General features: G+C 35.0%; 2 protein-coding genes and 1 pseudogene across 2 annotated transcripts; all 3 read left to right on the top strand.

Moving 5' to 3' along the window:
* The first annotated feature begins 367 nt into the window (after nucleotides 1-367).
* Nucleotides 368-1,306, top strand: LOC113893693 (olfactory receptor 6C3-like). The gene has a single exon (XM_027543572.1). The coding sequence runs from the start codon at nucleotides 368-370 to the stop codon at nucleotides 1,304-1,306; it is 939 nt and encodes a 312-aa protein (XP_027399373.1).
* A 7,389-nt stretch (nucleotides 1,307-8,695) lies between these two features.
* On the top strand, nucleotides 8,696-9,637 carry LOC113893694 (olfactory receptor 6C1). Its single transcript, XM_027543573.1, has one exon. It carries the CDS (start codon nucleotides 8,696-8,698, stop codon nucleotides 9,635-9,637), a length of 942 nt encoding a protein of 313 aa, XP_027399374.1.
* Nucleotides 9,638-16,651: 7,014 nt separating this feature from the next.
* LOC113893485 lies at nucleotides 16,652-20,906 on the top strand (annotated as a pseudogene).
* The last annotated feature ends 2,605 nt before the right edge of the window (nucleotides 20,907-23,511 follow it).

The raw sequence follows: 23,511 nt of genomic DNA on the forward strand, positions 1-23,511 counted from the left end.
CTAATGTCTTAATATTTAAACTACAGATTTGGCTAGCAAATATGGTTGTAGAAAATGTAATTAAAAGATATTTGCTCACATAGAAAATTTAGTCCTATGTAGAGGTTTTATGTCAAATCACTAACGTGGGGACTTTTAACATAGACCTGTAAATACATTTTTTTTCTCTTTAATAGACAATGGTAAAGTATTTTGCTTTAGTAGGAGTGAGTGGATATTGCAAAAATTCTTACAGGGAAAAAGGTCCAGTGCTTCCTTTAATGAGAGCTAATAATTCCAATATATAAATCTTCAATTCCTTTACTATTCACTTACTCTTTGTTTTGTTTTATACCAACAGATTTGGCTTAAAGACAATAAAATCAGTATGAGAAACCACACAATGCTTACAGAATTCGTCCTCTTGGGCATATCAGACAACCCAGAGCTTCAGGTTGTCATTTTTATCTTTTTATTTCTGGCTTATGTATTGAGTGTTGTTGGAAACCTAACCATCATCATCCTCACTTTAACAGACTGTCATCTAAAGACACCGATGTATTATTTCCTCCGGAATTTCTCCTTCTTAGAGATTACGTTCACCAGTGTTTCTATCCCCAGGTTTTTGGGGGCAATCATTACTAAAGTCAAGACTATTTCCTATAACAATTGCTTGGCTCAGTTATTTTTCTTCATCTTCATGGGTGTGTCTGAGTTTTTCCTTCTCACTGCCATGTCTTATGACCGATATGTTGCCATCTGCAAGCCTCTCCATTACACCACCATCATGAACAAGAAAATCTGCACTTTGCTGGTCTTTAGTTCATGGCTAGGGGGATTTCTTACCATTTTTCCACCACTCATGCTTATCCTTCAGCTAGATTTCTGTGCTTCCAACATAATTGATCACTTCTCCTGTGATTACTTCCCCATTTTGCAACTCTCATGCTCAGATACGTGGCTTTTAGAGATGATTGGCTTTTACTTTGCTTTTGTGACTCTGCTCTTCACATTGGCATTAGTGATTCTATCCTACATGTGCATTATTACCACCATTTTGAGAATACCATCTGCTACTCAGAGGAAAAAGGCTTTCTCCACATGTTCCTCTCACATGATTGTCATTTCCATTTCTTATGGAAGCTGTATATTCATGTATGTCAAGCCTTCAGCAAAAGAAAGAGCTTCATTGACCAAAGGAGTAGCTATTCTCAACACTTCAATTGCCCCCATGTTAAATCCTTTTATTTATACCTTGAGGAATGAGCAAGTAAAACAAGCTTTGAAAAACTTGGTTCATAAAGTGATACTTTCTAGAAATAAATGAAAGTGTGTATTAACATGAATGAATGCAATTTAACTTCTACAGTGTCCACCTAGCTCCATCTCACAGATGTCATCTGCACTGCTGAGCTCATTAGCTCAAACTTCCTTTTTAATGAAATTGACTATGCTGTGTCTTCCTTTCAAACTATCTATAGCTTCCATATAATCACGGATTTACAATTCCAAGTAGAAAACCAGTAGCTTTAGAACATAAATTATTTTATCCATTATTCTGAATAATAAAAAATCTCATATTGAATAAAAATATTTAATATGGTAATTTCTAAAGGAGTAAACATAGCTACCATGACTCTAATGCCACCTGAAAATTTAACAGGAATTTCTTGAATAATATTTCTTCATTAGAGAGCATTTATTGCATTATGTATGCTGAATTAAGTATGTTCTGTTTCATATGTTATGGAATCTTACAGTTATATGGCAAATTGCTCGTGTGCTCAGTGTCCGACTTTTTGCAACCCATGGCTGTAGCCCACCAGGCTCCTCTGTCCCTGGGATTTCCCAGGCAAGAATACAGGAGTGGGTTGCCATTTCCTCTTCCAGGGGACCTTCCTGACCCAGGCATCGAACTTGAGTCTCCTGCATCTCCTCACTGGCAGGTGGATTCTTTACCACTGAGCCATCTGACAGGCTGTATGACAAATTAAGCATGATTATCCTATACACAAATGTGTAAATAGATGCTCAGAAAATTTGAGTGATTTGTCTGAGTGATTTACCTAATTAGTCAATACTGCTACAGCTGTTTAGTCGTGTCTGACTCTTTGTGACCCCATAGACTATAGCCCCCCTAGGCTCCTCTGTTGATGCGGTTTCCCAGGCAAGAATACTGGAGTGAGTTGCCCTCGCCTTCTCCAATATAACCAATATGATACCTCAATTTGGAAAAGCAAACAAAAAGTGTTTATATGTGTGACTGTATACTTATTTGAAACTCTGTAAGGATCTGCAAATTTCACACAGAGTTTACTAAGGACCTGAATGATTCCATTGCCTTTCACCCCCATCATATTATTTGTGTGTATTTACATTTAATATAATTATAGTTTACTTATCCAAGGTACTAACTCCTAAAGTTATGCTTGGCATACAGATTAAAGCTTTAATCAAAACAAGATACTCTTCAATCTCTGTTGTGCTGAGCAAAAGGAGTAGGAAAAAAGTATGAACTATTAAACTTTTAATGTATAGCACTATAATGGTAACAAAATTTTTTACTGGAAGACAGATTAAAAATAATGGAGTTAATGAATGTAGTTAGTTAAATGCGGTAGATTACCAGTTTTAAAAAAAGACATAGAATATTTTGTAGAAATCTGTACTAGGAATTACGATAATTGGTTGCTAATATCTGTCTAAAAATGATGTCAAGGGAAAAGGCTTCACACTTAGTGTTGTTTTTTTGTTTGTTTGTTTTGGTCTCATTGGATACTGTTCTCAAGCTTTCTTTTCTAATCCCAATACTAATGTGTTTTATGTTTTATATTCCTTTGTGTTTTGTGCACATTTCTGTTCTGGCAATTTTGATTCGCAGAATTAGTTCCCTTGAGCCTATATGAGAGAGAATAGATAAAACATTCAGTAACTTGTGCTACTTAAAATCTATGCAGAAACGATTCCAGAGGGTTTTTAAACACCTTATATTTTTTATCTTGCATATATTTACTTTTTCTCATTCTCTATTGTCAAATAAACATATCCTCTCTGAATAAAAGAGAAATTTAAGACAAAAACATTGACAATAGAAAGCAAATTTGTGCAATGAAAAGAAATGTTTTTTGCAGAAATGGATTACAACCATGGTAGTTGCTAATATGTTTATATTGCAGCCACTCGAATGTTAGCGAACTTGTACAAAAATCAGAGGTAAGTCTGGCAAATAGATAGCAGTGAAAGTCTCTCAAATTTTATCAGTGATTTATTACTTATCACCTGAACAAATTAAATAGGATAAGAGCTTGCTATGCAGAGCAGGTGACTGTACTCAATCCTCTGTAATACCTGTATGGAAAAAGAATCTAAAAAAGAGTGGATGTATGCATATGTATAACTGATTCACTGTGCTGTGGAAGTGGTAGTGTTAGTCAGTCAGTTATGTCCAATTCTTTGTGGCCCTAAGGACTATATAAGCCACTCCTCTGTCCATAGAATTCCCAAGCAAGAATACTGGAGTGGGTTTCCATTTCCTTCTGCAGGGGATCTTCCCGACCAGGGATCGAACCAGTGTCTCCTGAATTGGCAGGCAGATGTTTTACCACTGAGCCACCAGGGAAGCCCTCGCTATTAAATAAAGGCAGGTAATTATTATTTCTGTTGTTTGTTTCTAACTGAATATAGGCTTTGCAGTAATTTGTTTAAGACAGTAGACTTTAATTTCTGGTATATTCTTTGCTAGCTGTATAAAACATCGAAGGACAGAACCTAACTTAGCCTAGTTATTTATTTGGCAATAAAGATTGAAGTTTCATAGGTATGTTATAAGAGTTAAATGAAATAAAAATACAAAAGTTATTATTTCACTGAAAAAAGTGATACTTTTTCTAAAACACAATTGCTATGATTATCCCTCCCAGAGTTGAGAATAAATTACAATCAAAAAAAAATTAAAGTAAATAAAAATAATGTCTTCTTAACATATATTAAGTGCCACATGATTTTAGAATAATTTCATTTATGTTATTGCAATTATTTCTAAGAAATACTTTTGAAATTTCAACTCCATTTTAAACACAGAAAACTGAAGCTTAAAATATTAAATAGCTCATCCAGAGTCATACATCCATAAATGGCCCATTTGTATATTTAATTCATGTTTTTCTTACTGCAATGTCCATATATTTTGTGTGATAATAATTTACCCTAGAATGCTATAACTAAGGAATTAATAGCATGTTAATAATTTTAACATAATAATTATAATAATAATAATTTTTTAATTTACTTTCCCTTCATTGTTTAAATTATAGATCACTAACAAATGAACTGAAAGTGTGAGGTTATGAATTGATATTCACCACAAACCTTCAAAAATATAAATGTTACTATTTCTGGACTTTTTATTAAATGTGAATTATTATCTCTTTTTCCCCTTGTGTTGTCTCTGTGAACACTGGTAAGTATGCTGAGAATTGAGCCTGCCTATCCCTATTGAAATAAAGAAATGTAAATTAATCAGATTTCTTCAAGGAAGTAGTCCTCTAAATAATTGTGGAAAAAAAAAAAAAGTATCTAATGAAACAGTCCTTCCAACCACTTGACTGGTTCTCCTGAGGAGTCTTTGCTTCATTCAAGATATGATAATTCTTAAAGGATCCTAGTGTCATGGCCCAAAGTTCAGAATGATTGAGCAGTGTCCAGGATAATATGAAGCCAAACTAAATGTTACATACGACATTTAATTAAACAACTTCCCTTTTCTTACTGCATTAACCTAAATCCTAAAACACAAAGTATAAAGAAATAATGATGCAATGAATGAAGCACATTGCTTTTCTGGTATGATTTGTCAATGTTTTCTAATGACCTGCAATGAAGTTTACCTGAAGAAGAGAGAATTAGTAGATACAGTAAAAGTTGTACCAACTATACCTTCAAAGTCATTGCATTACTAAGAGATTTTTCCTCCCAGTGTACAAAAACATTTTTAAAAACAACAACAGCAAAACACACCAGAAATAAAATGGAACCAATCAAAGATGCCTATCTCAGTCTCTCAAAGGAATATCTTTCATTCCTTTAAAAATAATGTATTCATTAATATGACGTCTCTTTTTCAACTTGGGTATCAAAGAAATCATAAATTTATCTACAGTTTCATTGTCAATGTTAACATGATAATAGGGGTTTAGGAAGGGCAGGACATAGGAATGTTTTCAGAATGACACTTTGAAGATGATTTGCAGTCATCTTATTAACAAATTAGAAATAATATTGCTGATTTTAATTTTGAATAGCTCAAAGAATCTGTCTCAAGGATTCTCAGAAAACAAGTAAGAATTGATTTTTATGAAATGAGTGGAAAGAAATACAAAGCTTAGTAACCTAAACTGCATTCTTCCAGAGGGAAATATGGACTTGTGTTCAGAAATAAAAGCCGAAAACATGAGTTAAATGCTTGGAGATATTCTTCATATTCTGCGTGAATTCATCCGTGGGGTGGTTTAAATCTCTTGGAATCGTATATACCCTGTTAAACACTGAAATGTTTTTCTTTCAAAAGGCTGATGAATGAAGGAATGAATGCTAATAATTTTTTATCATGCTTACTTGATGTTAGATGAATAAAATCCATTGCATTTTCATAATTTTTTACATACAAAGTTTCATATACCACTCCCAGTTTTCTGATATTAAATCATCTCTTGCTAGAGTTTGCTTCAGCCTGTTTTCTCTGGCCCTAGAAGACTGGCTATGTTAGTGTCCATTACCAGTAATGCTCATATGAATTCTTCTAATGTCTATTAATATCTTTCTTCACAGCTCTTCATACATTCTGTCACAAGTTTAGTCAGCAGCAAAAAGTGTAAATCCTGATATTATAATTCATCAAGTAATTAAAATTTGAGGAAACAAGAGGAAAATGAATACATAATGAAGTTGAAATAGGCTTAAAAATACAGTGCAATGACACATAGTTCATCATATAGTAGTAATAATATAATTAAAAAGAAACCTGACTCTCCAATGGCTGTAGGTATTGCAGAAATTTCAATCTTGAGATTGAAACCAAAATTTGTCAGTTTATGAGAATGTATTTTGTGAGTTCAAAGTGTTATGAAAAACTAGTGCTTTCAATGAAAGGCAAATCCTGATGAAGGAAGAGTGATGTTACTGAGCAGGAGTAGAGTTCATTAAAAGAATGAACTGTAAAGAAATTAAGGACATTAATATTGAAATAATAATTTACAATTTTTAAAATTATATATCAAAAATTTAGCTTCCTTTACATGTTCTTTGTTATAAATTTACTCAATACAAGGTATTTAACTTAGGCAGATAATGCATCCTGAAAAGTAGGTAAAGTAGGAAAATATACCTTATAAATGAAGATAGAACTGACATGAAATATAGTCTAGAATTTGGCTTAAAAGAGAGTTGCACTTAGTGGCAGTATGAAATTCAACAACAAACTCAGAAGTAATTACTTACATAGATAAGTGTTTATCTTAAATCTACTCTAACTATACTAGGCACTGGATCATGATGCCATAGCTTTGAGGGTAAGACTTTGAGCTACATAGACTAGAGAGGAGTTCACAGGAGATTCTGTACTATGTGAGGTGGGTTTGAAAGGATGAATATAAATTCCTACAGAACTCATACCATGACTATTACATGTGTTTGGGAATAAGGAAGAAGGTGATTTGAAAATCATTCAAATATTCTACCCTCTATGCTAGTCACATACATATATTTTATTTAATACAAGCTTCACAGTCTTTCTCAGAAAGGTTATTAATATTAATGAGGAGCAGAGAAATGAAGTGGATATTGGTAGCAATGTTGATGTCTTGGCAAATATCTAACATGCCTCAAATGTGGTGATCAAATCCTAGCTGAAGATGAGAGAAGTGGGTTGTTTGTGGAAAGTAGGGGAGCAAAGATGGGTAGAGAAGGCAGATACATTGTGTTGGGAGAAGTGATCATGTACCCAAAGTGGAAGAATGAGGATAAGATTCACTTTCCCAGAATGCCTGTTGGGTACTCTACAGTCACGTGGTTCTACTATATTTTCATTGCTGTTGTTGCTATTGTTCTTATATGGCTCTCTTGGTGCTAAATTTATGCACTACTACTTATCTTAGATGTAAGTTCTTACATAATGCAACATCTAAATCCTGAGTGTTTTCAGCTCAGTGGTTAGGGAATGTTTTCTCTATTGAACAAAGCCTTATAGGGGTTTTATTAAATGATAAGCATTTTTCAAAATGCTTTACATGTATTTGCTCATTTAATGGTCAAAATAACTTTCTGAAATAGACTTGTATTAGTGTGTATTTATAGATGGGCATGAAGGGTCTGAGTGACTTTCAGACCTAGTAAGTGAATTGGATTAAAACCTACATATCCTCACTCTTCTGTAATATCATTTAAATTTTACCCCCCAAAAGAGAAAAATTAAAACTCACTATTTCCAAAACATATACAAGTAAACATATTATTAACATTTACTTTCTTGAAGGACAATTATCTTACTTATTAATCATCATCATAATAATAACATAAAAGTAATATTTTAAATATAAAGGGAAATAGGTTGTATGAGAATAAAGTCCATAATGATGACACATAGTTATGCTGTAATATTATAAATTGTTGCCAGGGATTAAGATAATATCAACCTTAAGCTTACATGATTGTCTATCTCATTTTCCCCTCTATCTCTAAAACCTGCAGTTGCCAGTGGCTTTAGCATTTCTGACTTCCAGTGAGGTAGTAAGAGTTGAAAAACCTGAAAGACTTCCTTGGTGGTCCAGTGGTTAAGACTTTGCCTTCCAATGAAGGGGGTGCTGGTTGGATTCCTGAAGGGGAATCTAGGATCCCACATGCATCACCTTAAAAAAAACCTCAACAGAAAAAGAATATTCTAACAAATTCCAAGATTTTAAAATCTTTTAAAACAAAGATTTTAAAAATGGTTCACATATAAAAATTTTAAAAAAAGGAAAAAACTGAGTGTTAACAAAACCTGATTTGCTGTTTTGTTGTTGTTTAGTCACTAAGTTGTGTTCAACTCCTTTGCAACCCTGTGGACTGAGCATTCCAGGCTCCTCTGTCCATTCCCAGGCAAGAATCCTGGAGTGGGTTGCCATTTCCTTTTCCAGGGATCTTTCCAACCCAGGGATTAAACCTGCTTCTCCTGCATCACAGGCAGATACTTTACCTCTGAGCCACCAGAGAAGCCAAGGACAAAATAGTCATCTTTTTATTTAAAAATTGCAATATCTTTTCCATTTTAAAGATTCTCGATATAATTATAATTTAAGTTATCCAGGAGCAAAACTGTAGGCATTGGAATATTAGCACAAAGATTATTCTCATGAAACCTGGTGGGTATGTTTCTGAAAGTTCACAAGTATTTGGTGTCAGAAAAAGTGTAGGAACAAATTCTTGCTCTATAAGCTTTGTGATATTTACAGTTTTAAACTTCCCTTAATCAAAGAGTGTTTTACTTATTAAACTGAGGAAACTTAAGGATCAATGTCATTATCAATTTGCTTTAAATTTCCCCTGAAGGTGAAATGACATACTAATTTCATCAAATTCTAGGTCTACACTAGGATATTTGGTAATCCTCTATTCTAGTATATTCCTTTTGCTTTCTCTTGTAGGTCTCCTGGAAGGAGAAACACAAACAAGCAACTGAAGAATGAGAAACCATACAGAAACAATAGAGTTTATCCTCCTGGGACTGTCAGATAACCCACAACTTCAGGTTGTGATCTTTGTCTTTCTGCTCATCACCTACATGCTCAGCATCACTGGGAACCTGACCATTATCACCCTGACCCTGCTGGATGCCCACCTCCAAACTCCCATGTATTTCTTCCTCAGAAATTTCTCCATCTTAGAAGTATCATTCACAACTGTCAGTATACCCAAGTTCCTGGCCACCATTGTTACAGGAGATAAAACCATTTCTTTTAATGATTGCATTGCTCAGTTATTTTTTTTCATTCTCTTGGGAGTCACTGAGTTTTACCTTCTGTCTGCCATGTCCTATGACCGTTACATTGCCATCTGCAAACCCCTGCGTTACATGACCATCATGAATCACAGAGTCTGCACACTGCTTGTCTTCTCTTCCTGGCTAGTTTCATTCTTAATCATATTCCCTGCACTCATGTTGCTCTTAAACCTTGATTACTGTAGGTCTAATATTATTGACCATTTTACCTGTGATTATTTTCCTTTGCTTCAACTGTCTTGTTCAGACACAAACTTTCTTGAAATGATGGGGTTTTCCTGTGCTGTGTTTACTCTAATGTTCACTTTGGCATTAATAATTCTGTCCTATACATACATCATCAGAACAATTTTAAGAATTCCTTCTACTAGTCAGAGGACAAAGGCCTTTTCCACATGTTCTTCCCACATGATCGTCATCTCCATCTCTTATGGCAGCTGCATTTTTATGTACATTAAACCCTCAGCACAGGATAGGGTGTCTTTGAGTAAGGGAGTAGCTGTGCTAAACACCTCAGTAGCCCCCATGCTGAACCCCTTCATTTACAGCCTACGGAATCAGCAAGTCAAACAAGCCTTCAAGGACATGGCAAGAAAGACTATTTTTCAGAAGCAAATGAAATGATGCGCTGTAATAAATTAGAGACATTTGGCAGGGCAACTTTAAAAATATATATAATCAAGAATTTTAATAACTTATTCAAATCACAGTGGCTTCCCTGTCAACCTTGTTTATTCTTTTTATTCCTAGAAGTTTAAAATCATATTTGTTTATATATTTCTCATTCAATTTAAACAACTTTTCTTATTATGTCTTTCTGACTCCCATTTTTCTGAACATTTTGTTAGTTGCAACTTCTTAAATTAAAAATTGTTTAATATAAATTCCTATTTTGAGTTTGGATGTGATATTTAGTTTACTCAACACAGGAAATATAATATGAGTTTCATTTATAGTATATTTGACAGAAACTCTTTTTACCATTTTATAGTTTTTAAAGAATTTATCTGCTTATTATTTATTTTTTGACTGCACTGAATCTTCATTGCTACTCGTGGGCTTTCTCTCATTGAGGCAAGATGGGGCTACTCTTTGTTGCAGTGCATGGGTTTCTTATTTCAGTGGCTTCACTTGTTGTGGAGCAAGGGCTCTGGACATACAGACTTCCATAATTGTGGTGCATGGCATCAGTAGTTGTAGCTGGTAGGCACTAGACTACTGGCTCATTAGTTGTGACAGAGGGACCTAGCTGCTTCATGGTATATGGGATCTTCCTGTCCCAGGGATTGTACTTGTGTCTCTTGGTTGGCAGATGGACTCTTAGCCACTTGAGACTCAGGGAAATCCCTTCACTATTTATCTGGGGGAAATGATTTTAAATGCTGTATAGTTTATTGAAAAATGTGAATATTTGCCCTTAAAATCAGAAAGATTATTTATGGCACACTTTACAAGGTATGTCCTAATAATTTCTTCACCACCCTTATAGCAGAAAGTGAAGAAGTACTAAAGATCCTCTTGATGAAAGTGAAAGAGGAGAGTGAAAAAGCTGGCTTAAATCTCAACATTCAGAAAACAAAGATCATGGCATCCAGTCCCATCACTTCATGGCAAATAGATGGAGAAACAGTGGAAACGGTGCCTGACTTTATTTTAGGGGGCTCCAAAATCACTGCAGATAGTGACTGCAACCATGAAATTAAAAGACTCTTACTCCTTAGAAGAAAAGTTATGACCAAACTAGATGGCATATTAAAAAGCAGAGACATTACTGTGCCAACAAAGGTCCATCTAGTCAAAGTTATGGTTTTTCCTGCAGTCATTTGTGGATGTGAGAGTTGGACCAAAAAGAAAGCTAAGCCCCAAAGAACTGATGCTTTTGAACCGTGATATTGGAGAAGACTCTTGAGAGTCCCTTGGATTACAAGGAGATCCAGCCGATCCACCCTAAAGGAAATCAGGCTAGAGGAGAAGGGGATGACAGAGGATGAGATGGTTGGATGCATCACCGACTCAATGCACATGAGATTGAGTAATATCTGGGAGTTGGTGATGGACAGAGATGCCTCATGTGCTGTGGTTCATGGGGTCGCGAAGAGTCGGACACAACTGAGCAATTGAACTGAACTGAACTGAATAATTTCTTCATTAAAAACATAGGCTTTTAACAATATGTACTTTTGTAAATATAGTGCTAGAAGGATCACTGCTGCTGCTAAGTCACTTCAGTCGTGTCTGACTCTGTGCGACCCCATAGACAGCAGCCCAGCAGGCTCCCCTATCCCTGGGATTCTCCAGGCAAGAACACTGGAATGGGTTGCCATTTCCTTCTCCAATGCATGAAAGTGAAAAGTGAAAGTGAAGTCGCTCAGTCCTGTGCGACGCTCAGCAACCCCATGGACTGCAGCCTTCCGGGGTCCTCCATCAATGGGATTTTCCAGGCAAGAGTACTGGAGTATTTCCAAATCCCATAGTAACTCAATAGACATCAGAAGACACATACATATGTAGTAGAATATGATGAAGAAATAACCATTTTAGATATGTAGAATTAAGTTCAATTTCTCCAATTCCACAAAAAGCAAGCTCCATTGTCTGATTTAGCTGAAATATATACACAGCTCCTTCCCAAGTTCAGGACCAGTTTGAAACAGGGTATTTATCTAAATTATTTAATCCCTAAAATATTTATTTGTTTATTTATACCTTAAACTATTTTTATAACAAAATCAGTTAAGTTTTGTAGAAGCTAAAATCTTGATAACAAAGCAAAATCTCCCCTTTTTATAGAAAATTAGGATTTCATGTGCTAAAATACTCTTCCACTTATTAAGGCCTTAATAGGTGCCTAAAGTATTTGGAAAGGTAGGTGTATGTGTGTAGGTGAAGTGATTACAGATACCAAAAAACCCCCTCATTTATATAAAACACATTTTAGTATTAGAAAATACAAACCTATTTAGTGGTGCAACATTCTTAATTATCATTAAGAGATACACACACTTGAGAGATATACCACAGGTTTTCTTTTTTTAAAAAAGGGATGGGTGAAGATGGACATGATGGAAAATAGAAGGGAATTCAAATGTTAAAGGGAATTTAAGAGTGGGTTCTCCATTTCTTTCTATCCTATCTTAAATACAATTTGTATATTAAATAAGGTGAATATCTGACAAACTTAAGGTTTCTATAACCTCTAAGCATATATTTCCCCATCAGTAAGTCAGGTGTAAGTTCAGGTAAGCCAGGTATATATAACTTACTATAGAAAATAAAATGAATTTGTAAAGCATATAACATAAGTAGCCATCAATAAATTATAATAATGATTATTAATATTATCCTGCATATCTAACCACTACAGATATATGCAGATTATATTTTTGAGGTAATAAGAAGTCATATGAGATTTATCCACTTAAAAATTTAAAGACACAATACAGTGTTGTTAACTATAACAAACTTTACATCAATTGATTAGCAATATACACATTTCCCTCTCCCTCTAACCCCTGGCAAAACCATTCCACTATCTAAATCTATGAGTTTGAGAATTTTAGGTTTATCATCTAAGTGAATTTGTATAGTTTTTAACATTTTATGACTGGCTTATTATATTTAGCATAAGGCCCTCAGGCTTCATCTATCCTGTTCTATAGACTGAGATATTGTTCCTTCTGGGGAGGCCTTACAAATAGCTGTGAAAAGAAGAGAAGTGAAAAGCAAAGGAGAAAAGGAGAGATATAAGCATCTGAATGCAGAGTTCCATAAAATAGCAAGAAGAGATAAGAAAGTCCTCCTCAGCGATCAATGCAAAGAAATAGAGGAAAACAACAGAATGGGAAAGACTAGGGATCTCTTCAAGAAAACTAGAGATACAAAGGGAACATTTCATGCAAAGATGGGCTTGATAAAGGACAAAAATGGTATGGACCTAACAGAAGCAGAAGATATTAAGAAGAGACGGCAAGAATACACAGAAGAACTGTACAAAAAAGATCTTCATGACCAAGATAATCACTATGGTGTGATCATTCATCTAGAGCCAGACATCCTGGAATGTGAAGTCAAGTGGTCCTTAGAAAGCATCACTATGAACAAAGCTAGTGGAGGTGATGGAATTCCAGTTGAGCTCTTTCAAATCCTGAAAAATGATGCTGTGAAAGTGCTGCACTCATTATGCCAGCAAATTTGGAAAACTTAGCAGTGGCCACAGGACTGGAAAAGGTCAGTTTGCATTCCAATCCCAAAGAAAGGCAATGCCAAAGAAGGCTCAAACTACCGCACGATTGCACTCATCTCACATGCTAGTAAAGCAATGCTCAAAACTCTCCAAGCCAGGCTTCAGCAATATGTAAACTGTGAACTTCCTGATGCTCAAGCTGGTTTTACAAAAGGCAGAGGAACCAGAGATCAAATTGCCAACATCCGCTGGATAATGGAAAAAGCAAGAGAGTTCCAGAAAAACATCTATTTCTGATTTTTGACTATGCCAAAGCCTTTGACTGTGTGGATCACAATAAACTGTGGGAAATTCTTCAAGAGATGGGAATACCAGACCACCTGACCTACCTCTTGAGAAATCTGTATGCAGGTCAGGAAGCAACAGTTAGAACTGGACATGGAACAACAGACTGGTTCCAAATAGGAAAAGGAGTACATCAAGGCTGTATATTGTCACCCTGCTTATTTAACTTATATGCAGAGTACATCATTAGAAACGCTGGACTGGAAGAAACACGAGCTGGAATCAATATTGCCGGGAGAAATATCAGTCACCTCAGATATGCAGATGACACCACCCTTATGGCAGAAAGTGAAGAGGAACTCAAAAGCCTCTTGATGAAAGTGAAAGTGGAGAGTGAAAAAGTTGGCTTAAAGCTCAACATTCAGAAAACAAAGATCACGGCATCTGGTCCCATCACTTCATTGCAAATATATGGGGAAACAGTGTCAGACTTTATTTTTTTGGGCTCCAAAATCACTGCAGATGGTGACTGCAGTCATGAAATTAAAAGACGCTTACTCCTTGGGAGGAAAGTTATGACCAACCTAGATAGCATATTCAAAAGCGGAGACATTACTTTGCCAACAAAGGTTCATCTAGGCAAGGCTATGGTTTTTCCAGTGGTCATGTATGGATTTGAGAGTTGGACTGTGAAGAAAGCTGAGCGCTGAAGAACTGATGCTTTTGAATTCTGGTGTTGGAGAAGACTCCTCAGAGTCCCGTGGCCTGCAAGGAGATCCACCCAGTCCATTCTAAAGGAGATCAGCCCTGGGATTTCTTTGGAAGGAATGATGCTGAAGCTGAAACTCCAGTACTTTGGCCACCTCATGTGAAGAGTTGACTCATTGGAAAAGACTCTGATGCTGGGAGGGATTGGGGACAGGAGGAGAAGGGGACGACAGAGGATGAGATGGCTGGATGGCATCACTGACTCGATGGACGTGAGTCTGAGTGAACTCCAGGAGTTGGTGATGGACAGGGAGGCATGCCGTGCTGCTATTCATGGGGTTGCAAAGAGTCAGACACGACTGAGTGACTGAACTGAACTGATTCCATTAAATGTACTTACCGTATTTTTTGTATCCATTCATCCTTCCCTAAACATTTAGGTGGTTTCCATATCTTAACAATTGTGAATACTGCTTCAGGGAACATGACAATGCTATCACTTAGATACCATGATTTCAATTATTTTAGATACATATCTGGAAATGGGGTTGCTAGACAACATGGTAGTTCTATTTTTAATTTTTGAAGGAAATCTGTATTGTTTCTCATAGTGGCTGCAGAATGTGCATTCCCACCGACAATGTATCAGGATTCTAAATTCTCCACACCGTCATCAACACTTGTCTTTTATCATCTTGATAACAGCCATCCTGACAGGTGTGAGGTGACTTAACATTGTCCTTTTCATCTTCCTTTCTCTGAACATCAGTGGCATTAACCATCTAGCATATATCTGTTGGCCATTTATATCGTTATACTTGTATGTCTTCTTTGGGAAAATGCATACTTGAGTCTTCAGTCCTTTTATTAATTAAGTTATTAAGTTTTGGGAGTTTGTCCTGGTTTTGTTCTACTGAATTGTAAGACTTTTGTACACATTTTAGGCATTAATCGCTTGTTGGATACAGTGTTTGTAATATTCTCTTCTATTCTATAGGTTGTCGCCTCACTCTGCTGTTTGTCGACTCTTTCTTTGGTGGTGAAAGTGCCTTTTATTTTGATGTAATCCCACTGTTCTATCTACCTTGGTTGCCTATGCTCCTGGGGTCATATCCATTAAATCATTGCCTAGTCCAATATCATGCAGCTTTTCCGCTATGATTTTTTCTAAAGAGTTTTAAAACTTTGTGTCTTACATTTAATCTTTAATCTGTTTTGAGTTGACTTTGTGTACAGTGTAAAGTAAGGGTAGAATTTTATACTTTAAAAAAAAAAAAAGAATTTCCTTCTTTTGCATGTAGATGCCCAGTTTTCCCATAACCTCTCTTTGTTTTCAGTAATTAGCTTAACATTGAGCTTCTTTATGTACATTCACACTTTTATATAAAGCAGTCATATTTTCAATGCTTTTCTGCAAGTCTTTTCATATTTGAAAAACTTTTCTATTTTCTGCAAATACTACTATGAAATGTTTATAGTTTCTTTAAATTTTGCTTTTCTTTGAAATTATTAGTCTTTGGTTTTCAGTCACCCTCTTTGAAAAGACTGTATTTTCCCCTCTATGGGTTTTTGGTGCCCTTTTCAAAGATCATTTGACTGTATGTACCTGAGTGTTTTCTGGGATCCCCATGCTGTGTAATTGGTTAAGATGGCTATTGTTATGTTAGTACTCTATCAATTTAATTATCATAGCTTTCAATATATTTTGAAATCTGGAAGCCAGCTTTAGTTTTTATTCTCAAGATTTATTTGGCTATTCATGGTCTTTTGTGATTCCTTATAAATTTTACAATTTTTTTTCTGTTTCTGTAAAAAAATAATGCCATTGGTATTTGACAGGACTGCACTGAATCTGTCGATTTTGTTGGGGAGCAGGACATATATATAAGTTTCCTCATCCATGAGTACTGAATGTTTTCCCATATGTTTATGTCTTTAGTTTCATCAAAGTTTTGCAGTTTTCAGTGTATTTATCTTCTACCTCTTTAGTTAAGTTTATTCCTAAGTATCTTATTCCTTTTGGTACTACTGCAACTTTCATTTTTTACTTAATTTCTTTTCAGAAAGCTTATTAATAGTATAAAAATGCAACTTACATTCTTAATGTTGATTCTATGTTCCGCAACTTTAAAACTTTTTACAAAGTGTGTAGAGTTTTCTATTATAAATAGAAATAGAGATGCGAATAGAGATGACTGGTTTATGAATTGATCAATTTGTCCAATTATTCTGACTAGTACTTTCTGTACTATATTGAATATAAGGGCCTCCTTGCTTGTTTCTAATATTAGAAAAAAAGTTTTCAGTTTTTAATTTGAGTATAATGTTTTATCCTTTTGATGAGATTGGAAAAGGAGAGTGAAAAAGCTGGCATAAAACTCAACATTCCAAAAGCTAACAGCATGGCATCTAGTACCATCACTTCATGGCAAATTGATGGGAAAAAAGTAGAAACAGTGACTGATTTTATTTTCTTGGGCTCCAAATTATTTTTGGATGTGTATTGTGACTGTAGCCAGGTAGGGAGGAGGGAGGAGGGTGCAGGATGGGGAACATGTGTATACCTGTGGCAGATTCATGTTAATATATGGCAAAACCAATACAATATTGTAAAGTTAAAAAAAAAAAAAAAAAAAAAACAGAGACATCAGTTTGCCAACTAACTTCTGTATTATGGCACAAAATTATTATTGGAAAGCAGATTAAAAATGATAGAGCCATTTTGTACCACAAAAAAAAAAAATGGCTCCAGCCATTGATCAACAATGGATACTAAGGAGAAAAAAAATCAATTCGGCATAATTCTGGAGTATCACAGCAAAAGAAAAAAAAAAATTCCCTGATCTAAACCTGGATTAAGCCTCTATCATGAGGATGAGGTTTAATCTAGTGAAGCACTACTGTGCATGTGTTCTTCATGAATAATACAGAGTTCCTTGTTGCTTGTTAATTGGGCTCTTAGGGTAAATGCATTCAACATATCGCTATTACCACAAACCTGATATCAGAATATGTGATGTATAGCTGTGTTATATAACTGAAAATTGCTGAGAGTAATCTTAAATTCTGTCACCACAAAAATAGTAAATAGGAACTATGTGAGTGATAGATATATTTACTAACCCACTGTGATAATCATTTCACAATATATACGTGTATAAAATCAACATGTACATTTTAAACTTATACCATGTTATACGTCAATTGTGTCTCAATAGATTTTAAAAAAAGATGAAGTAGACAAAGGTATCAATCCTTGTGATATAGAGAGATATCTGCCAAAATGCTCCTTTACTGAGTTAAATAAAACCAGTACATGTCCTGTCACAGATACAAGTTATGCTACCATTTTCTTCTATTTTTCTTTGTACTCTTTCCTAATGCCTCTCTTCCAGTAAACAATTCTCATGCAGACTTCCCCCCAGCAGTGATCTAGTTCTGTATTAGTGACTCTATTATTTTATTATATGGATTCATTATTGTATTATTTATGTTAAATAAAGTTATTTCATTGGACTATGTAACTGTATTTAATATAAAGTAGCTATTATATGATATGTGTTATTTATATATTAATAATTATATAACTATGTATGGCATATTATTAGCTGATTACATATAATTTTCACTATCAAAGTCTTGGGGAAAAATAAAAACAACAAAGGAAATAAAGAACAATAATTCACTGACTAGAACCTGAATAAAACAAAAGATTGTATTTTGTGATATTTCTCACTAGTATGTCAAAGACATGATAAAGACATGCAAAGGCCAAGATGAACAATAAGATGGACAAAATTGACACTGCAATTAAATATTGCTATTGATAGTGAGGACTCAGTTAACCCACGTAACAGCAATTTTTAAAAACTGTGAGGACATTATGTGCATTATAATGGTTATCATACAACTTAGAAATGTGAAATAACCTTGTTTTGTGAAGTTCCAAAAATAATAAAGTCAAAGGATAAGCAAAAAATTGTATATGTAGAAAATTTCCATATATCAAGATTAAAAATAAAGTAGATTAAGAATGTCATTTTGTAAGACTTTACATCTATTTTATTGCTCATGAAATAAATAATTGTGATTAATGAAAGTGATTGCTTTGTAGATGTCATCATTGAGATCTTCTGTAGGATGAACATAACCATTCTTAAGGGAGATTGCTATAGAGGAGAGTCAGGAGGTTACTGAGAACACCAAGTGTGCCTTCCAAAAATCCCCTATGGTCCACAGCATAACACAGATGTAGCCTGAACTTTGCTTTGTTCCTAGGAGATCAACACATGTCTTTCTTCATAGGTCAAAACAACTAGATTTGAGTATTTAGCTTTCAGTGTAACCAGAGGGACCCCAGATCCTAGTCCTAGAGACACCAGAATCTATACTTGTAAAACTAAATGCTGCCATATCCCTTACAATTCTTTCTGTAAATATTTCTCCCTTAAACTTCTAGACCGATGTTACTGAAGAAGATAGTATATTTCTACATCTTCTTAAGGTTTCTGAACATTTTTATTCTCATGAATCATCATAAATCAGAGAAAAATATCCAATTTGATACTGTGACATTTGATAGTGTCTAGCAGAGAAGCAATGATTTTGCATTCTATTATTCATAGCAGAAGTATGAATATATGAAATAAGCAAAAGGGAGTTTTCACAATTTTTAGCAAACCAAATACAGAGAAAGATATATGCAGCAGAGCTGGGAAGTAACTGAAGACGTGTGAATGCATAGGAGAGGCTTTGCTATACATATCTGGAATATCCCTTTGAATCAGTCATCTCATGCACATGAAAAATGTGGAGCAGAACTACAAGGGGATAAAACCTTTTTTCATAAAGCTTAATAGCTAAGAGACAATGATATTCAAGCAGAAAATGCACTGGGCTACAATATGAGTAACAGAGCTGCTAAGATCTGACGCAAGGAGTTACTTTTCAATTTCTGCTTTGGTGCAAAATGAAAAGTATATAAATACTGCATATCATTTTAAGCTAAAACATAAAACTGTTTCCACATGTACATTCCTAGCAAATCATAGTAGATGCCAAATATTAATGATTTCAATGGAATTATAAGACAAATCATTGAATAAGTGAATATGTCCCTTATTAAATAAAATAATTAGGTTATTCTATTTATTGTAAATACATAATACATATGTAAAATATATACAATATTCTCATATTATCTTGATAATTACATTCATAAATATGAATAAAATAAAATTATTAACTAAATTATATCATCATTAAATATTTATTTTATTTGCTAAGTAAATCATTAATTTCTTATATCTAAAAGTATTGGGTTGTTACTTTAGATTTTTATGTTTCGTTTTGATCTTGTAAAGGAAGTGAGATCATCCATTTCTGTTTTAGGTGGTAGTAACTTCTTATAAATACATGACAGAAAAAAGAAAAATGTATATTTTATAGGATTATTCTAACAAAACTACAATGATTTAATTGTACAAAGTAAAAAAGCATTGATTTATTTCACTTATCATCTCTGTATAATGCAACTTATTGTATGAAGATTTCCTATTATCTGCTAGATTTAGAATCATAGATTAGTATGTAAAGCAGGATCCACAAATATGTTTTAAGTAATAATGCAAATAAGATAATAAAATACCATTGACATGAATTATAGAGAAAGTTTTAGAACTGTATTAATGATGATCATATTGGTCACAATGAATTCTACCTTTCATCTATTCACTTTAATGCACTTTCCACCTAAGTATATATAAAAGTAGAAGAAGGAAAAAAAAACAAAACAGAAAAAAGAGGGAAAAATGACTCCGAGGCCTTTCTGATGATCCTGACCTTCAGATTGTGATTTTCCTCTTTTTATTTATCACATATGTATTGTCACTGGGAAATCTGACTAACACCACCCTAACCTGGGTGGACTCCCATCTCCAGATGCCCATGTATTTCTTCCTCCGAAATTTCTCTTTCTCAGAGGTCTCCTCTACTGTTGTGTGCATCCCTAGATTTCTGGGGGCAATTATCATCAAGGACAAGACTATTTCTTACAATTGTGCAGCCCAACTATTTTTCTCTATTTTCATGGGGGTGACTGAATTTTACATTCTAACTGCCATTGTCATATGTTGCCATCTGCAAGCCTCTGCATTATACAACCATCATGAGCAGGAAACTCTGGCGCCGGCTTGTGCTCTGTGCATGGCTGGGCGGGTTTCTGACCATTTTCTCACTCCTTATGCTTCTCCTCCAGGTCCTCCTCCTCCTTCCAATGTCATTGATCACTTTTTGTGTGACTGTTTCCCCCTTTTACAATTGTCTTGTTCAGATACATGGCTTCTAGAAGTAATGGGTTTTTACTTTTCTTTGGTTAGTTTGCTATTCATGGCATTAGTGATTTTGTCCTATACATACATTATCAGGACTATTCTGAGAATTATATCTGCCAGTCAGAGAAAAAAGGCCTTCTCTACTTCTTCTTCTCACATGACTGTTATCTCCATCTCTGATGGAAGCTGCATATTCATGTATGCTAATCCCTCCAAAGAAAAGACATCATTGACTAAAGGGGTAGCTATTCTCAATACCTATGTGGCCTCCTTGCTGAACCCCTTCTTCTACACCCTGACAAACCAGCAAGTGAAACAAGCCTTCAGAGACATGGTCTATAAAGCAGTCTTCTCTGCCAATAAATATTTTTTTGGTCAAAAATAAAGGACACTTTAAAGAACAATCAGGTTAAATCCTGAAATTCCTAACCATCTATTCATTAATAACTACCTTTGCTCTTTATAGCCTGTTAACCTGCCAAATGACAGTTAATGTATTTCCCAATCTGTTACTTTCACTTCCAAGCTAAGTTTTCCAGTGCATTGCTTATTGACATTTCATAAAGTTATTCCTCCTTCAGGATTTTGTAGATTGAAATATATTTTTTAAGACAAAGTGCACTGTGAAAAGATCATTTTAATTCTGTTAATCAGTCCCTGAAAGGATCCTATGAAGTACCAGACTGTACTTCAAATGTAGAGTTTCAAAATTAGTGTGAAATTTCCTATGTATTTTCAAGGTGAACACTGATAGTTTCCTGTGGTGTAAAGAAGCTATATATTCTGTGTGATAGCACACAAAATTCAGTCCAAAGAGATAATATGTACTCGTGCATTGCCCTTTTAAAGTAGAGGTTTTTATTTCGTGAAAAAATATATATATATTGAAGGTAAATATTGATCATGATATTATGTATTTTTATAGAATTTATATGTGAATTCCATAAAAATACATAGTAAGTTATATTTAGAATCAAATAATTAAAAATAATTGTAATATAACTAAAACACTGCTACTTTCCAGAACATAATACTCATGTCTATGACAATTACTTTGAATTCTTTGTCAAGTGTTCACAAAACACTTGTTTTGTGAACATTTATTTAGGGTCTATTTTTTGAGATTCATTTTATTTGCATCATTTTCTCTTCTTTATGTCCCTTGTAAAGTTATGTTGTTATGTACACATTTGATAAAACAGCCACGTCTCCCAGTCTTTTAAAGCTGCACTTGTCAGGGGAAACCATCACTACTCAGTCTACCTAGAGACTCTGGGGGCCTCTGCAATCTTTACTGATGATGTCTATGTCTATCTTCAGATTTGTGTTTGGAGATTCCGCAGCAAGCTGAGTAAAGGTGGGTTCATGTCTATTTTGATTCTATTGTATCTACAGTGTCCTATAGTATCTAAGACAGCAGGTCCTCAATGTCTGTTGAATGAATAACAACGATTGAGTCAACAGATGTGGAGATTTTTGTGTTCATTTCTAAAATTAGGTTAAAGGTTGCTGTGACTTATCGCCTCCCCTGTCTCTGTTGCTTGGTTTTCTGGGTGTACAACCAGCGCACCTTCTTGGTCCAGAATCTGAAGAAGTCTTGGTTAGCAACGAAGCCTTCTTGCAGTTTGGTAGATAATGCCTCTCTGGGGCCGCAATTGCCCCCTTCTGGCTCTGGCTGCCCTCGCATGTCTGGGCCAGGATAGCGCTGCTCAGTCCTTTGTTCTGCAAGTGGGCCTGATGGTGTCTTAGGTTAGCACTTTTTGTGAAGTAGCTATCCCACAGTCTGGTTTGCTAGCCCAAGTTAGTTCCCTCAGATTGCCCTTGGGGCATTCAGGCCAGGTCCTTACTCTAAGCAATGTAGTCCGTGTCTCCCTGACCAACCCCAGCTTGCTAGTGGTGGATGCAGACGTCTGCACTGCTTCTCCTCTGGGGGAGTTACTGTTGGGCACATAATCTGTGGGTTTTAATTATTTACTTATTTTTCCTCCCGGTTATGTTGCCCTCTATGGTTCCAAGGCTCGCCACAGACTCAGCAGTGAGAGTGTTTCCTGGTGTTTGGAAACTTCTCTCTTTTTTAAGACTCCCTTCCCTCGACGGAGCTCCATCCCTACCTCTTTTGTCTCTCTTTTTATCTTTTATATTTTTTCCTACCTCCTTTCGAAGACAATGGGCTGTTTTTCTGGGTGCCTGATGTCCTCTGCTGGCATTCAGAAGTTGTTTTGTGAAATTTACTATGTGTTCAAATGTTCTTTTGATGAATTTCTGGGGGAGAAAGTGGTCTCCCTGTCCTATTTCTCCACCATATTAGGATGCCCTGCCCCAACACTACACCTAAAGCAACTAGAAAATGAAGAAATGAAGAACCCCAGGGTTAGTAGAAGGAAAGAAATCTTAAAAATTAGGGCAGAAATAAATGCAAAAGAATCAAAAGTGACCATAGCAAAAATCAACAAAACCAAAAGCTGGTTCTCTGAGAGGATAAATAAAATTGACAAACCATTAGCCAGACTCATCAACAAACAAAAGGAGAAAAATCAAATCAATAAAATTAGAAATGAAAATGGAGAGATCACAACAGATGAAAAAGAAATACAAAGGATCATAAGAGACTATACTATGCTATGCTATGCTAAGTCACTTCTAAGAGACTATTATCAGCAATTATATGCCAATAAAATGGACAACGTGGAAGAAATGGACAAATTCTTAGAAAAGTACAACTTTCAAAAACTGAATCAGGAAGAAATAGAAAATCTTAACAGACCCATCACAAGCATGGAAATTGAAACTGTAATTAGAAATCTTCCAGCAAACAAAAGCCCAGATCCAGACAGCTTCACAGCTGAATTCTACCAAAAATTTAGAGAAGAGCTAACACATATCCTACTCAAAATCTTCCAGAAAATGGCAGAGGAAGTAAACTTCCAAACTCATTCTATGAGGCCATCATCACTGTAATACCAAAACCTGACAAAGATCCCACAAAAAAA

The sequence above is a fragment of the Bos indicus x Bos taurus genome, chromosome 5 (genome assembly GCF_003369695.1).
Source record: "Bos indicus x Bos taurus breed Angus x Brahman F1 hybrid chromosome 5, Bos_hybrid_MaternalHap_v2.0, whole genome shotgun sequence".
NCBI classification, from domain to species: domain Eukaryota; kingdom Metazoa; phylum Chordata; class Mammalia; order Artiodactyla; family Bovidae; genus Bos; species Bos indicus x Bos taurus.